General features: G+C 21.7%; 2 protein-coding genes across 2 annotated transcripts; both read right to left on the reverse strand.

Moving 5' to 3' along the window:
- Window positions 1–6962: 6962 nt before the first annotated feature.
- LOC102676485 (glycerate kinase-like) lies at window positions 6963–10600 on the reverse strand. The gene is made up of 4 exons (XM_006623543.2): window positions 10264–10600; window positions 9299–9860; window positions 8079–8950; window positions 6963–7411 (listed from the first exon to the last, which is right to left on the reverse strand). The coding sequence occupies exons 1-4, from the start codon at window positions 10519–10521 to the stop codon at window positions 7067–7069; spliced, it is 2037 nt and encodes a 678-aa protein (XP_006623606.1). The 5' UTR covers window positions 10522–10600; the 3' UTR covers window positions 6963–7066.
- Window positions 10601–15963: 5363 nt separating this feature from the next.
- Window positions 15964–17834, reverse strand: LOC102676616 (ribosome biogenesis protein NOP53). The gene is made up of 3 exons (XM_006623544.2): window positions 16986–17834; window positions 16342–16847; window positions 15964–16087 (listed from the first exon to the last, which is right to left on the reverse strand). Exons 1-3 carry the CDS (start codon window positions 17724–17726, stop codon window positions 16015–16017), a joined length of 1320 nt encoding a protein of 439 aa, XP_006623607.1. The 5' UTR covers window positions 17727–17834; the 3' UTR covers window positions 15964–16014.
- Window positions 17835–19084: the final 1250 nt, after the last annotated feature.

Raw genomic sequence — 19084 nt, forward strand, 5'->3', positions numbered from 1 at the left:
AAGTTAAGGTTTTTTTTTTAGAGAATTTGTTTTTTAATTATACAAAATTAATAAAAAATTGTAAAATTGTAAAATATAATGAAATATAAATAGAGCAATTTTTTGTTCATCAAAATTTCAATACTTTTTTATTGTTTGAATAAAATTTTGCTTGAAAATTTTTTATAAGGAGATTATTATAGTATTATATAAGTATAAAATATTATACTTATACTATATTATAAAATAGTATTGTAAATAGTATTAAAATATTATAGTATTATATAAGTATTAAATATATAAATATATAAATTTATATCTTATATTTCATAAAAGTTAAACAATTTTACATAAAAAAATTTGTAATTACTTCATCTTGCAAAATTAGAATTATATTTAAATGAAAAAAATGACAAAATCTTTGAAAATTTAAATATTAATTTTATTTCTTTAAAATAATCTATTTCGCTAAAAAAAAATTGGTTTATTATAATTATTACATTTTACATGCATAATTAAAATCAAAATTTTTAGATTAGGTAAATTTTTCTGAATAGTATTCGAATACTTTCATGTATCAGTGTAAGTTAGATTATATTATGTTTGCAACGATTAAACATTATTTTAGTGTACAGTTTCAGCCCAAGATATAAATCTAGATTAATATAAGAATAAATAAAATTATTAAAAATCGAAATCTTCTTTTAGTGTAAAATAAAACTTTAACAAGAATTATAATGATATCGAAATTGAAAGAAGTCAGTAGTTAAATTAAATATTTATTCAATTGTCTTGTAAATAATTGTCCATATTTTCTTTTTAATAATGCCTTTTGCAATAATATTCTAAGCATTTTCGAAAGCGTAATTTCCACAATCAAAAACATTCAGAGTTTTCTATAATTCAACTCAATTCTCTATCTTCATTTTTGTTCGTTTGAGAAGAATTGTTAAAATGGTATGAGAGAGGGTGAATGAATGTCGGTATTCGTTCGCAAGCTGTGGATTGTTGAGTCACATCACGAAAGGTCTATCGTCACGGCATGGCTAATTAATCAAGCTTTTATAATTGTCGTCAAGTTGAAGCAACATTTCTAATTCTTGTCTTTCTTTGTAGGTTTATCGACACATTATTAAATTATTCATATTACAATTAATACGATTAAATGTTTAAACACTATCTATCTATCTTTTTTGTATCTGAATTTATTTTTAATAATCTTTTCGATAAATTTTTATAATTTGAAATATCAGTTAATATTATTATATGTTGTAATTTAATAATCGTCATATTTAAAATCAATGTGTTTCTTTTCCGTTTAATTGATATTCAATATCTATCTTGATATTCAATATCTTAATTGATAGACAAAAAGAATTATACAATACTACATAAAAAAAATAAAAAGCAATCTTGAAAATTTATTCAAACGAATAGTATAAAAATTAAATCAAAATTAAAATTATCATCATTCTGTGAAATTATTTTATCTATATTTTATCTATAATAATAATAAAAATTTTGATGGATAAAAATTTCGATCCATTAATAATAAAAATATTTAAGCTTGTACGTTAATAATAATCTTGTACAATAAGTAATCATTCGAAAGAATGAACTAAAATTTATACATTTACTTAATAACATAAATTGTAACATAAATTTTTATAATTTTCAATTTATGTGTGAATCTGCAATTGCAAATTAAAAAATAGTATAATTGTAAAAAACTCGAGAAAAGCGAGAAATATCTATTGTCAATTATCAATTAACGCACATTTTCTTCCATTGCAATAATAGTTTTCTAAAGAACAAGGCAGTAAGTCATAAAATGGTGAAACTGATGAAACGCATTTCGAAATGCGACCCTAGGGAATAAATGAGAGACAATGTACCATGAGATCAATATTTCCAATATTTTACAACGCTAAATTGCAAAGTATACTAGCTCACATACAAACTTTTATCTATTTTTCAGTCTAATGAATTTTAATCCGTTATATAATATATTATGAATAAATTAGTCACCAAAATATTTGAATTTCCTAACTTAAATATAATACATCATGATGATATTTCGATTTCGATAAATAATACATTCTTAAGTTGTTTTTAAATTATTGATAATAATACAGTCAATCGTAAAAGTATTCTATTTTATAAAGAAATTTACGTTTTTAAAAAATATGATTTTAATGAAAATTTTTGTAAATAGAATATATAAATCACAAAACAATTTATTTTTCGATCAAAAATTTAGTACGTGAAATCAACCTTCAAATTTTTATGTTTTGTATACAACTTTAATTAGAAATATTTTTTATAATAGAGCATTAAAATTTGAATATTTTATAGTTTCATAGTTTTATAATTTAATATTTTGCTATATCTTAAACCATTACAAAGTTATATTTAAAAAGTAATATGAAAATAATACGAAATTTTAAAAATTGTCTTTTCGAAATAATATATTCATTATAGTCTATATAATGTTTCAATTTTATAAAATAGAATTATTGTTGATTTTAATAACACAACTTATTATTTGAATTCGCATAAAATATATATTTAAATATTATTTTACAATTAATTTTTGAATCAATATATTTTAATCAAAATATTTATTAATTATTACATAATTTATATTTGAATGATAAAGAAGAATTTTAGATACTTTTAACATAATTATAAGATTGATAATTATTGGAAATATAATTATTCTTTTAATCATGATTAAATTATAATTAATAAATATAATAAATAAGAATTAATAATAATGGCAAATAAATTTAACTAAATTATCCGTTTAGTATTTGCAAAAGATACAATTATATACTATTCATTGCATCTTCAATGTATTTCTAGAGAAAACAGTGTGAATTTGTTTTATGTTCAATAGGAAGTAAAGTAAACTATTGTTAGTCGGATTCAGACCAGACATAGAGGAAACGCAATATATAGTGTTATATAAAAGTTTTAAGTCATTTACATTATAATAAAACTTTACATTTCGTTAGTGAAAAAAATATATGCGATTTTACCTTAAAAATATTATTATACACATATTTTAATGTTTCATTATTTTTAAGAATTTTTAACAAAAGTAAATCGTAAAAAATGATTATAATTCATGATTATTACACATTTTTTTTCAAATAACATTAATTTTGTATCTCGATTTTTAAATATTATATTTTAATTTTTCAGTTTTTAAAGAAGAATTCAAAATCAACTTGTTTTCATAAAAATATCAATGATCAATATTACAAAAAATTTGTTCATTAAGTTTTAATAATTAATTTTATTACTATAGGAGACTGTTTTTATTCGCCATTAGAAGTTATGAATAATAAAAAAAATTAATAATTACTTTCTTTCTCAAATATATTTAAACGTGTCAGTTATGAAATATACATTCTTATAAATATCTAAAAAATTAAAACAAAAAATTAAAAACTAAAACTACAGAAGTAAAAGTCTCCAATCCTATGTATAAAAGTGCCATAATTTCATCTTGATTTAATGTTTATATCGATTTCCTCGAAACGAAGGTATTAACTGCGAACCGCGAACGTCTAGTCTCCAAGGAAAAATGTGGCTACCAAGCTCTGAGGAACCTTCGATTATCTTTCTCTCTCTATCTCGTAGGGCTAGTTGTCTATGTTCATCCCACTTAAGGATCTTTCTGTTCACTTCGATCTCTTGCACTTCATCGAGGTTATGCGGCTTCTAAATTTCCTACCCTTTAGTAATAATATATTTGTCCCTTGGGTGTCGCTGAAGAATCTCGCCTTCCTAAGACCTTGAACGTAACCATTATCTTATATATAACCAAGCTTCCTTCCTGGTCATTTCCGGATCTCTCACTATCTTACTCTTATTCTTCCATGATTTCGAAAACAAACTTGATATACAAAAGATTATAATTTTTTTGAGAATGAAACAAGTAAAAAAAAAAAAAAAAAGGAAAAAAAAGAAGTTAAGGGATATTTTAGTCTTGTAAATAAATAATAAGTAAAATGGATTTATAGAGTTGATTTTCTCTAAAACAAATACTAGGCTAAAACAAATACAAAAGTTGGTATACAAAAATGTCGATTGAGTTATAAACAATTTAAATTTGCATTGGATGGAAAGTGAAATAGAAATTTCTATTACACTGTCGTTTCACTTTATTTTTTTTTTATTTATTGTGAATTTAAATTGCTTATAATTTAATAAATAAATAAATATCAACTGATAATACTTGTTTCGAGTTTTATATTTTTATATTTTTAATCAAAAATGTTTCATGAATATGTCAACATTTTGTATATATATATGTAACAAAATTATATATATATATAATATTATAGCAAAAGCCATAAATAAAATATTTTTACTGAAATAACTTTGTTATATAAAATTAGAATATTTGGAATAATAAATAATAATAATAACAATAATTAATAATAATAATAAATAAATAATATTTATGCTTTTCTATCGTATATTAAAAAAACTATATATTCGATGTGGAAAATATAATTACAAAATAATATAATTGTTTTCAAACAAAAACCTATATAATCGTTATATATAGTGGATATTGCAAAATTCTGTAAATTATTTTCTCAAATTATATAGCATTCGTACACAATCTAAAAACTATACTTATTATAAATATGCTTATAAATATATACTTATTTATTATATACTTATTATATAACTATTTAATATCTGCTTTTGAATTTAAATTTTAATTTACTTTTTTGAATTGTTAAAATTTAATAAAAATAAAAATTGCATAAACGACAAATAAAGAAATAATAATTATTCGTATTATAATCAATGTCTTTATAATAAAACATGATAGCATAACAAAATTTTTATAAAAATTTATAGCATATAATGAAATTGATTCTTTTCTTTTATAATTTTTTTATCAATTCTTAGAAAATAGATAGTTTAATTAAATATTGGATAAATTTAAATAAAAATATTATAATTTACTTATTATTATTTTTTTTTTTCATTATATTCGATTTCTTATCACTTGTAACATATACAAATAATATTTTTTTGTTAATCTGATCCTATTATTATTTATATAATAATATTATATATATTATTAGATTGATTATACATATAGATCTGGAAACAAACTCTGTCAAATGAAGATTAATTTTAAATTTGTAAAAAATAACGAATTATCATCAGTAGGTATTATATAACTGGCGCAATCTATTAAAATTCTTGATAAATATTTTGTTTCTAAATCTGTATTACCGACTTTTAATATCATTTTAAAAAAAGAACTTATTTATATTATTATCAATATACAAAAAATCATATAAAATTCGATTTTTGTCACATTTAATTTCAGAATGGATTTTATTTATTATTTTTTTTTTTTAAGAAATAGAAATAACGAATTGTTTATAATGATAGAAATAAAAACAAATTTTAAAAACAAATTTTTTTTTAAAAACAAATACCTTGAAATTACATTGTTGTTTTAAACAACAGAGATAAAACTATAAAAGAACATGTTCAAAACTACTATATTATAAAGGTGTCATTGAGCTAGCCCAAGTTCATTCCAGAGGCTTTATTAAACGGGATTGGTACTGAACCCATGGGACATTCTGGCCTATAAGGTCTGTACTATGTGGAAGAAAAACGAAATGAGCTTCTTGGAAGTTTCTCTCAAATCATTTCAATTAAAAAAACTGATTGCTCAATAGAAATCATTTCGTCTTTAATGAAAGTTTACACGATAGAATAAGAAATTTTTCTTCGATGGGTTATTTCGATTAAAGTTTTACATAATAATTATTTATATAATTATTTAATTTCTATGTGACTAATTTAATAATATTAATTTTAATTAAATTTATGAAAGAGGAAATTAAAAATAATATTTTCTATTATTTCTACAACAACTTTCTTGATACTATTTTAAAAATAAATATTTAAGTGTAATACTCATAAAAATTTCATAGAGTTAGATTTATTAATTTTGTTTTCTTTTTAATTAATTGCTTACAGGCACATAAAATATTGTAATAAATTATTAATGACTCAGTTAAGTTTTATAAAGATATAAAATATATCATATATTGAATTTTACGAGGAAAGATTTAGTAGTTATAATGTTTAATTAAAATTTTTTATATCTTTCAACAGGAGAAATTAATAATATTAAAGCGTACCTAATTTAATAACAAAAGAATAAGATAGATCACAATAAATATCACTTAAAGAATTTTTCTTTTTTCTTTTTTCAAAAAGCAAACATTATGTTATCTATACAATGGCAATTAAACTTATTTTAATATTTTTCAGATAATACTAAGAAATCATTCAAAATACTAAGAAATCATTAAAATAGTGAATAATAGTATAAATAATATATTTCAATGATTTTTATTTGCAAACTTGAAAGGATTACTAAAAGATATCAAAAAAAATGATAAATAAAGAATATGTTTGTGAATTCGTTATAACAAAACTATTTGTTCTATTAAAATACTGTTTTTGATAAAATGTAGAATATATTTTTAAAAAATTTATTTAAATTATTTTTAAAAAAATAAAATGATTCTATGCATACATTTATATGCATATGCGAAAGTAATATAATATATATAATATTCTAATTTTAATAATATTTATATAACAATAAGAATATTGAATATTACTCATTATAATTATCTTTAAATATATTATAAATATAAATATATTAATAATATATTTACATATATTACATATATTACATTAATATTTATATTTACATTAATAATATATTTACATTACACAATTAATATATTTATATTATAATATATTAATATTTATAAGATATTTTTTAATGTAATTTAAAATTTTTAAAATTGTAAGAATTGTAAAAATAATAAAATTCTGAAGAGTTTATCAAAAATTTACTATTTTTATTGTATTTTATAAATCAATTTTATAAAAATTGCAAAGATAATTTTGTACAAAAGAAGAATATTGTATTTAACACAATGAAAAATTGGGAAATGATATTCGAGTTATTAGTGATAATAAATCAAAACGTTCTTTACAAAAATCAGTAAGTATATCATTAATGTTTTCGTGAACCAAGACGACAACAATATTGAAATTTTGCACGCGTCTCTGCTGATAATGTTTGAAAAACTAAACATTCCGAATCAGTGCATACTTTTTCTTCATGTCCGTGGCAAATATTATCACAATTACATTGGAAACGAACAATTCGTATGATGTGAAGATCTCCAACGTTTGTAAATGTATAATAATTTCCTGTTTTCAATTCAAATAATTCATCTTCATCATTAATGCTCAGGAATAATAAATTAGTATTATTGTTAGCTAAAGCGCGACCAGGTAGAATATCGGCATATCTATTTTTTGTAATTTCAAGTTCTTTCATTTTTATTTGTGCTTCCTGTGAATAAATATTATTCAATTATTCAACATTTATAATCAAACATTAACCAATAATCTATAAATTTTTTCGAATAATATTTAAGTACTTTTGAATCCAATTATAGAATAATTAAAAATAAATATTTATAAAAAAATATCTTTCTCCAATCTCGATAATTTTTTAATATGTTGTCAAGATTATCACATTAAATAGTGTTGTGAAATATTTTATTTAAATTTTTATTTATTTAAAAATTATTAAATTAACTTCTATCCAACTTCTATCCAAAACTTAACCTAAACTCAATATAAATCATGAAATTAAATAAATCTTTTTTTAATATTAATTTATATTAATTTCAAAATTAACTAAAAATTCATATAACTGTTAATAGTTTGCATTGGTTTACTTGGTTTTGAACTAGTTTTCTTAATTCTTTTGGCTATTTTAACAACATATTAAACAATCATCAAAATCAGAAGATGACATCTTTTTATAAATAAAAATGAAAATCGAATGTAATTAAAATAAAACATTATCTGAGACATTATATTATAAAATTATTATTATGAATTATAATCAGATATTGTTTAATGTATAATCAACCATATCATCTATCATCTATCTATCTATCTATCATATTTCTAGAATTAAAAAATAAAATTTTTGACATTCTGATATTTACCATCATCTTAGAATTAACGCGTCTCTCCTCATTCAGTTTCCACCATGTCGCATAAGCATTCTGAAATGATCTAAATGCTTTGTCATATTCTGGATAAATATCGGTGCTCAGACTCTGATAACCGAACGCACCAACCGCGTCAGAATTGCCATCTTTTCCATACGAGCTACCACCCAAAAACCAAACAGTGTACCCTCTCAAAATTGGATATTGTTGTGTACGCAAATACCAATATAACGAAAAGTACAGAGCTAGTTCTTGATTAGGTCCACCTCGTCCAGGTGTAGGGCAAAGATTAACAGTAGGTCGGCCACCCAATAAAAGACACAATCCCAAACCCCATTTATCTTTGGCGGGAAATATTTCATTCACCTTTTCATCGGTCAAAGGACAAATTGGGCTATCTCTCATTTCCTGCCACATCTCCAATTTATTGATTTTTCCTTCGACTGCTAATATCATCAACGACGTCATTTTAACATATTCTCGAGCAAATTCTTGGATATCTCCGAAACAAGTTGAATTAAGTTTTATAGGAAACAGGCCTAATTTATAACTTTCCATGGCCATACATTCCATAGCGTCTGCGTTACAAGCTATCACAAATTCACGAACAAATTTATAATTTTTATCCGCGTCCAATTGCTTATCAGCTGCCATAATCCACGGAACTGTTTCTTCTACTAATTCTTTTATACTTAACGGTACTCTGTCGATCAATTTGTACTTCGTTAATATTTCTAAAGCTTTTTCAGATTTTGGATCGTATACGCATGGTCCACCTGATAAATGAGCCATAGGTTTGTCAGAAACGTTTGATGTGATTAATATCACGATTCTTGCTGGATAAGCAAACCGTGCTAAATCACCTCCTATATAAAAATTATTTTTATTTTTTAATTATTTTACAATTTTTCAAAATATTTTTATTTTTTTTTTTTAATCATAAAAATAATCAAAAACTAACTATTTATATAAATAATTTAATCGATTATTTGAATTAATTAAATATCTAATCAATTAATGCTTAGAATTCATATTACAGATACATAATTATTTTATATAAATATTATTTCTATTTGGATAAAAATTAATTTCAATTCTGTCATATCCGCGTATTTAATAATTAAGAATTTACAATTTAATTCAACTGATTTAATAATTCTAAATGGAATTTAAATTATTTAAAAAATTTATCGTTAAAAATATTATCTTCTTACCTCTAATTGCAGAAAGCTTATTTCTTACAATATTTATTTCCTCAGGAGTTGCTTCTGCTTTGTTTAATCTAGTTAACACTCTAAGCTTATCTCTTAATGTAATACTATCTCGGGGACAACAAAGAAGATCATCAATTCCTTGTGAAAGCATAACTATCAATAAATCTCTCTTCTTCAATTTTTTAACGTAATTTATAATTTGTCTCGTAGCTCTCACTGATTTTTCATCAGGATTTCCATCAGTTCCAGCTTCAATGTAAGTAATACGACTATTCAAAGGAGGAAACGCTTCTGGGAAACTCCACATCATGAAAATGGATTTTCTTGGCACCACCAACCAACCTTTCCTTAATTGTTTACCGACAATTCGTTCGAATGCTGAGCTCATTGTAACTGCTTCTTTTCCCCAACCCACAATATGCAAATTATTTTTCAATCTATATTTAACACCTTTAATTGATAGAATTGATCGGCCATCGTACTTAATCTTTTCTGGTATAATGACAGATGTGTATACACATTTTATACCAGTTTCGATAATTTTACTCAAATCTTCGCGAATCTGCAATATAAATATTGCAAATTTAATTAAAAAATTTTACGTGATTGAAAATCTAAAAAAAAAACATTATATAATGATAATATCTATACAATAATAAATATCTTATATTAATAATAATATTAAATTTAATTTTACATATAAAAATTAATAATCTTGTATATTTCACATATGTGCATACACATATTCTTTTCTATTTCAGGATTATTGAACCAATTATTTTTTAATGTAAAAAAAAGTTAATGTAATTCAATTTATTAATTATTATATTATATATTAATATAATTGTATAAAAAACTGTATAAATATTTTTAATATTGGAATATTAAAGTGGAAAATAAAATAAATATTCTTTGAAAGAAAGAATATTTTTTAGAATAAAGAATTGCATATATATATTTAGCACCTCTAACATAATCTTTTCACTTCCTTCTTTTTGAGAATCCCTAAGTGCTTTTCTTCGGAGTTTACTTTCTTTATCAAAAAATGCATTTTGAAGAATCAGTTTATCTCTTCTTCTTGATTCTAATGAAAGTTTAACTTCATCTATTATTTTTTGTCTTTTTTCTTTTAACGCTTTAATTCTAATTTCTCTTTGTTCTTCTGCATAAGGATCATGTATTTTTGGCTTTCGTTTCCTCGGTTTTTTTTTTGGTTTGGTCATATTTATTGAGCAATGTTATTACACATATTACAACTTAATTTTATCTTGCCAGCATTTAAAATATATTAAAGTTAAATTTTAAATATATATATGAAATATTTAATAATGTATAAATGATGTAAAAATTTTAAAAATATGAATATTAAGAGTGTGATTAGGTTATAACTATTGAAATGTACATTATTACTTAATGAATTTAGCTATTTTTTAATATAATCAATAAATTTAATCTTGTTTATGATAGCATAGATGAATGATAGATCTATCATTCAATATATTTTTTGTTCCTATCAACTTTTTTATTATTTTAGTAAGTATGTTTATTTATAACTATCTATCTATCTAATTTATATAAATATAATATTTATATAAATATAAATATTAATATAACTATCTATCTAATTTAAATAATGCATAATCATCATGATTGTATTCAAATCTTTTAGAAAATAAATAAAAATATATTGTTTATTGTTATGCAATTAATTACACAAGATAAAAATATGTAAATAGAAATGTATAATTTTATATTACATATTTCTAGAATAATAATAAATAAATTAAAAATTATAATTATAATTAATAATAAAATTATAATTAATAAATATAAAAAAAATATAAAAAATAATAATTAATAATAAAATTTTGGTAATTATTTAAAAAATGATTATCTTATGTTTTGATGTTTTTTTAATATCTTGTAGAAATCAATATTTTATAGAATTTTGAATAGCGAAAATATATAATGGATGGATTAATATCAATGGACTATAATAACTATTTGCAGTTTTAGTAATTCTTTAAATCGGAAAATAATAAATAAAATAATCTTTGAATGAAATTACTTAATGATAACAATAATAATAATTTAGTATTTGTCGTTAAAATTATATATTCATTTTAATTTTATATATTCATTTTCATTTTAAATCAAAATTCGGCATTTCTTTGCCAGATTTTGACCATCGTTGATTTACATGCTGCGTTTACTTCTTCATATTTATTTCCCTTCTTTGTTAAGTCATTCGAAAATTATATATATATAAATAAATTCAATTAAAAACATACACTATCTTGCATACGAGAATTTAATTATTTTCAAATTTGATTAAATTTTATCATATATTTTATGATTAACTATATACTTTAAAATATTTTTTTAATGATAAAATTAATTAATACAAAAAAAGAAAGATAAAATTAAATAATACAAATTAAAAATATTTATTATAGCAATTTATGAGCAAAAAATAAAAAGAAAATAAAGAGAAGGATATGTGGAATCAGAATTGTCGAAAAAAACGCATATAAAAATTTAAAATCAAAAATATCTATATCTTTTATATTAAAAAGTCAATATACATTATAATTTTGAATGAATGATGTATTCAATTATATTCCTCGTCTATGCGCGACAAATGTATAAACAAGAAAAACAAATCATAGAGATAGGATAAGAATTGATTATCAGTGATATCTTTTGAATATTAAAGATATCTTAAATATCTTTCGTTTATTCCAAATAAGAGATAACATTGATTCTCAATTCTTATTCTATCTTATTTAGTCATTAAAGAAATGTCATTAATATTCGAGAAAATTATTTTTTATCCTATTTATAGTCACAGAATTGAATTTACAGAATTTGAAACATGAAAGTTGTGACCATCATAGAGTGCACATCAATATCGATTTGTTCCAATCAATAAGTATATATATGAAATTTTCTTTTAAATTATTCTTTAGCATGAATATTTAATTCCATCGTAAATTTCTTACGTTCCTTGTTTAATTTATCTTAAATGTAAATCTTCTAATTCCAAGTTGCTTGCAACTACCCTTTAGTTAAATAACTTTATCCCGACCTATTGATTTTATCTAACATTATCCTTAGATCTCTGGATCACGAAAATTCATTCAAAGATAGAGATTGATGATCAAGAAAAATAAATGACTTCAAATCTAAGCATAAAAATATATAATAAATAGAAAAAATGCGTTATTCTAAAAATCATATAACTTCAAAAAAAAATTGAGCGCTATTTTAAATTACTACATTCCCAAGAATCAGTTTATCAGCTTTTGAATATCATAATCCAACAATAGTGATTGAAGATTTAATTTTGAAAAAAGATTACAATAAAAAAAGTAAAATCGATAATATGATATCACTAAAATCATTAAAAAATTCTTTAAAAATCAGTACGAATTGTTATCAAGATTTAACAAGAAATCTTCTTCAACAGATTAAATTTACTCTTCGATTCATCCATTCTTTATATAAATAATAATAATATATATAATAATAATAATAAAAATAATAAAATAATAAAAACTGAATTTCTATTATTCTTGTTAAGAATTATTTTGTTAAGAATTATATCTCCATTATCTCCATAATTGTTATTCAATTTTCATCTTAACAACATTTGATCTTTGCGAACTTAATCCAATCTTAATCAAAAGTAATTATAAGTTTGCTTTCGTCCTATGTACAAATAATATTTGATATACTTACCAATTAAATGGAAATTCATTCTTCCTTAAATCTTTAATGATATTCGAACATAATATTTAGTTATTTAAATTAGAGAAATCATAAAATTTTCTTTATTTCTAAACTCGTAGTAATGATTTCCATTCTATAATCCTCTCTCATAAAGTATTTGGTTGTAAATTGTTTATAGTTGGAATATAAATAAGATGCTTTCTAAAAAATAGAGCTTCCGAAAATCTCAATTCATTATGGATGAACATGTAACATATTTCATCTTCCGTGCGAACGCGAACAATTTGAAAAAACAGTCACAAAAGAATTTTGGAACACAAAGCTGAATTTTTAATCCCTTATTATTTCATTTTTCTTACAAATGTTAATCTCATAATAAACCTTATTGCAATTGTAACATTATAGTACATTATAGTAACATTATAGTACTTCGAGCATATTTATTATCATTATCATTTTTTAGGATTGAAATGATAGAAATGTCACTATAATTTTGAGAAACATTTAAGTCATTATGAGAATTCTCTAATATATGTATATTGATTATATAATTTATTGCGCCATCAATTAACAACTTTCAATGAATCAACTGCCTATTCATTAAATCATACTTAAGAAAACTAAAACTGATTATTAATTTCTACAAACAATATCTCTATTTATCAATTTTTACTTTAATATTAAATTTAATATCCTATCGATATTATATTTTATAATAACTCTACTTTTGATTTTTTAATTAAATTATTTATATACTAAACTTTGTATATACATTGATTGTATTAATATCATTCCAATATAATTTATTTTGAAAACTATTCATAAAGTTTTATAACCGTGAATTTAACCATTTCCGTTCCAATTTAATATTAATATATTAATTATTTAATTATATAATAATTATTAATTATATTACATAAATAATATAATATATTTTCGATTCATTATATATCAATTATATTAGGTGTCCCATAAGTTTCTTTATTTTTTTGATACGAAATGAATATACAATTTTTATTGTTTAAGATTGATTTATTGCATTATATGTGAACCGTTCTCCTCTATCATCTTCTTCCATCTCTCAGGAAGCCTTTATTGCCTCTTTCAAAAATTTTTGGGGCTTGCTTGCAAAATATTCAGCGAAATTTTTATTTCACTTACGGATTGAAACTTATCATGGAGAATTTTTTAACGACAGAAACAAGTAATAGTCGGATGGATCTGAGTACGGAAGATGCAATAGAACGTCTCAATCAAACTGTAACAGCTTTTGTCTTACAGTCAATGTAACATGCGGTTTTGCATTGTTATTGATGAAAAACGATAATTTTGGCCATTTTTCTGCTATAGCTTTCAATTTTCTACTATGGCTCTCAATTTATCAAGCTCATTATTTAGCTCAGTATTTAGCAGAATTGATGGTTTCACCTTGCGGAAGGAGTTCATAGTAGAATACACATTTCCAATCCCACTAAATGGACAAAAGAACTTTCTTCGGATGAAGTCCAGGCTTTACGACAGTTGAAGGTCTATTATTCTTGGACAAAATGCGTTTTCGATGCACATTTTGATACAAAATCCAAATCTCATCTCCAGTGACAAATCTCTTTAAGAAATGATGTTGCTGGAGAAATAAATCGCACGTAAAGACGCGGTTTTTAAGGCCAGTCTCCATCAAGAGCTGTGGAATTCAAACTTCATATGATATATCCTATCTTAATCAGGTGATTATGTACCGTTGTTCTGAGAATGTTAATGACATTCATTATATCTTATATACTATATTACGGATTTTCAGCAAGCATGGCCTTGATAAGATCCGTATTCGTTGTTGCTGCGGTCTCCATCTTTCAAATCAAAATTGTCAACTTTAAATCTCTTAAATTGCGGACGGTCGTAATAATCATAGCACTACTCTCATAAACGGTACAAATCTTGTCTGCAGTATCATTTGCACTATTATTTTTTTTAAAGCAATGAAGCATAACATAGCACAAATACTTCCTTTGGCTATCTATATTGAATAATATAAAAAAAAGTTTTAAAAGATACTGTGTCATCAACAAAATATACTTTAAAAAAGTTTTGAGACGACTGAAAAAGATACCATAGACGACAAATAAATAAATCTGTTTATATAAATATAGCCACTCAAAGTCATTCTTAGTATGATGCGAAAGAAACTTATGGAACACTCTAATATATTACATTATAGATTTTATATTTATATTTATAATTATATTTTAATATATTTTATTTTCTAATATAAGCAATATTATTTAATATTATAGTGATACCTATTTTTGTACCTAGCTTTTTGCCTACTTAAATATTAAGTATTTAAGTATTCGTCGCTATACTTATCAATTTTTGAAAACTTTATAATTGTTTTCGACATTATCAAATTAAACATTTAATGCTTAAATTTATGTATTTTGTTGAATATATGATATCTCACTTACATTTCTTTTTTTTGCTCATTTATAAACTATTAACGCTGAAAAATGAAACTCGACGTCTATTTTGCATGTGTCGACTATTAATACTTCATATTAATATCTCATATTTTATTCTTTTCTTTCATTCAATTGAATTTCATAGAAATCATTTAATCAAATAAGAATTTTATTTTCGATTCTAATTGCAAACGCTAAAGTAAGTATTATTATATATTTTTATTCTATATATTTTTTTTTTATATATTTTTTTATATTTTTTTTATATATTTTATACTATATTTTTTATATATTTTATATATATTCGTTCATAGAGTTAAAATAATCCAAAACACTTAATAAATTCATTCGAGACATTTTGCTGATTATTCAATTTTTGACTTATATCTGTGTTTTTCCATCTATTTGCTTATTTTGTCTATATTTAAATTACAAAATTTATGATCTCAAGAGATAAATCTGATATTTGATTAAATAAGTTTATTATTTTTTTTATTTAACCTATTTATTAAAAATATATATTATAAATTATTTTACTTTCATCACATCAATTTTATGATCTGATTTTATAAAACGTTTTACTTTAGCTTTGTCTCGTTTTCTGTAACAAAAAAATATATCATTATAATTTAAATATTTGATAAAAAGAAATTATAAAAAAATATATAACAGTTACATACACATGCACGCCACATAGAAATATGAATATTTAAATTATATTTTAAATATTTAAATTATTTTAAAAAAATATAAAATTAATGTGATTAAAATAAATATATGTATAATTGAAAAATATATAATTTTATATGATTTTCTATGATTTTATAATTTAATTATAAAGTATCTTATACTTACAATCTGATATTAGCAGGAGCAATGATATTTCTTTGTTGAAGAGATTTGAATCTATCTTTCAATAAATTACCAGTTGGTTCAGAATTCCGCAAATTTCCAGTTAATTCTGAACCTAATTTAAAATCAAGTTCTAAAGGTTCAAATTTAATTTTACTGAGAGTTTTAGTACCCATTGTTTTAAGTATTTTCTTTTTTAATCTCTTTTCTTGTAATACTTTTTCTTTCTTTTCTTTAGCAGCTAACTGTCTATCTAATAATCTTAATTTATATATATCTGAAATCTTTTTTTTCTCTACTTTTTCTTGTTGCTTTTTATGTACCAAATTTTTCTGTTCTTTTTGTTTACGTCTTTGCACACGAGTTTTTTTTTTATTTTTAACAGCTGGATTTATAGATTTTACTATTGGATCATTATTTTCATCTTCATTAAAATCTTGATTATCTTCTAATTTGAGACCTTCTGACATTTCTTTTATCAAGTTACTTTCTTTTTCTTTAGGTGAAACCTAGAATATAATTTTAATGTATAATAAAATTATACATTAAAATATAAACTGTTATTTTTTACGTATGTTATGTATAATTATACATTATACATAAACTGTTTATTTTTAATTTTATAAATTTAATTAATAAAATAATACCTTTTTGAACATTTTTGTGGTAACTCTGTTCAGATGTTCTTCTTTTTTTATAAGTTCCATTTCTTTTTGAGCCACTTCATGTAATAACTTTTGATGATCTTCAAATGAAGGATTATAAGATATACCTGGATGAGGAGCTTCAACTGCTGGAATATTAGAAGGTTTTTTGTGTAAAGAAGAAGGTACTCTCTTTTTTTTTATTCCAAAATATGTTAATGTATGTCTAATTGTGTCCGAAGACATCCAATCAATATTAATGTCTTTCATAATTTTTTCTTTCCATATATTTGTATTAAATTCACCTCTTTTTGGTTTATTTAATTTTTTTTTTGCTGCAATCATTTTGTTTTTTAATCTTAACTTTTCTTTTAATGTCAAAATATTTTGAGATTTTCTGATAGCTTCTTTTTTTAAAACTAATGCATTTTTTCTTTCATCTTTAGTTCTTACACGGTTTCTTTTTGTTATTGGATCTGGAACAGCTGTATGAGGTTTTAAAATATTAAAACATCGTGGTTCTTTCAATTTTAATATTTCTCGACGTTTTTGCTTTGAAAGTATTTCAGGTGCTGTAGAAATACTAAACAATTCTGAATCCTTGTGAATCGCGAAAGAACCTAACCTTTCTTCTAATTGTGAATTTTCCAAAAATTTTTCAACATCTTTTGTATCTGTATATTTACGCCATGCTTTTTTTGTTTTTTTAGAAACTTTACGCTTCTTCGTTTTAATTGCAGCCATTTTATCGTGATCAATAAATCTATACCATTCACCACAGTATTTAGCTTTATAATGTGATTTTCAATTCGAGCTTAGAGTTGCAAGAAAAATTCCCTATTGCAGAAAAAAATAATATAAAACCATATAAAACTATATTTTATTTTTTATTTTTAAACATATATGAGAATTAATAATACTAGATTTTTATATATTTATATATACAATTATATATATATATTAATATATATATATATTTATATTAATTATTTATATTAATATATTTATATTAATATATATATATATTATATATTATATCATTGTATATATTTATATTTATTAAAGAAAATATCTTGACAATATTATGTTTCAAATTTTTTTATTTTTGATAATTCTGACTGCCTCTTGTTGAAAATAAAACATATATCTTTTTTTTAGACTTTATTGGATTTAAAACTTTATTTCTAGACTAGAACTTTGAAGATTTTTTTTTTATAATTATATATTATATTAATTATATATAGTCTCCAAAATATAGAAACATTCATTAACTAGAGATTCCTAATATAATTTTAATAGTAATATTTTCCTTTGGAAAAATATTCGTTTCGATTTTGTTAACGAGTTATTAACAAAAAACACTAACCTAATCAAACCGCATAGCATTGACTATACCGCCAATCGACCATAAATAAATTCAAGCAATATATAACGAAATATATATATTTGAATATAATAAATATTTTTTTTCGATACAAAATTATATCAAATTATATTATGAACAATAAATAAATTATAATATTCAATATAATATATAATATATAATATTCAACTATATGCGTTCAACTCTATGCGTTCTATGATTAGCTAGTGTTTTTTTGTTAATAACTTGTTAATAAAATCATTCCGAAATCTCCAATTAATGAATAATCTTATATTTTTAAAACATTGTATACGAAATTGATTTAAACAACAGAACAATAATTTTCAATTATTAAATAATAATTTAAAAATCATATTTTATAAATAGTAATTTAAAAATTTATTTTATTTCAATTTTTGTTATTTCAATCTTTTCAAGAATATTAGAAAAAATTTATTAAAATATTTTTTTAATTAATGAATTATATCTTAGTTCGATATTACAAAACTTAAAAAAAAATAAAAGCTCTTTAACAATTTAATTGTCTACTATGCATATTCATTTCATTCATTTAAATGAATTCAAATTTAATAAAATGAAATGTAAACTTGTTTTTGAAATTCTTAATAAAAGTTATTTGCTTCATTAAATATTGATTAAATATTGCTTCATTAAATATTACATTATTATATATATGTATATTATACATTGTATGTATATTATATATATGTATATTATA

The sequence above is a fragment of the Apis dorsata genome, unplaced genomic scaffold (assembly GCF_000469605.1).
Source record: "Apis dorsata unplaced genomic scaffold, Apis dorsata 1.3 scaffold_901, whole genome shotgun sequence".
In the NCBI taxonomy this organism is placed as follows: Eukaryota; Metazoa; Arthropoda; class Insecta; order Hymenoptera; family Apidae; genus Apis; species Apis dorsata.

Bases quoted from the DNA above. Each gene is read 5' to 3' on its own strand.
- LOC102676485 (XM_006623543.2), bottom strand. From the start codon at position 10,521: ATGACCAAACCAAAAAAAAAACCGAGGAAACGAAAGCCAAAAATACAT. The intron at 8,951-9,298 runs GTAAGAAGATAA...ATTTTTATATAG, and splicing joins TAAGCTTTCTGCAATTAGAG to GAGGTGATTTAGCACGGTTT. The intron at 7,412-8,078 runs GTAAATATCAGA...ATTTATTCACAG, and splicing joins GCGTTAATTCTAAGATGATG to GAAGCACAAATAAAAATGAA.
- LOC102676616 (XM_006623544.2), bottom strand. From the start codon at position 17,726: ATGGCTGCAATTAAAACGAAGAAGCGTAAAGTTTCTAAAAAAACAAAA. The intron at 16,848-16,985 runs GTATTATTTTAT...ATTATATTCTAG, and splicing joins CCACAAAAATGTTCAAAAAG to GTTTCACCTAAAGAAAAAGA. The intron at 16,088-16,341 runs GTAAGTATAAGA...TTTTTGTTACAG, and splicing joins GCTCCTGCTAATATCAGATT to AAAACGAGACAAAGCTAAAG.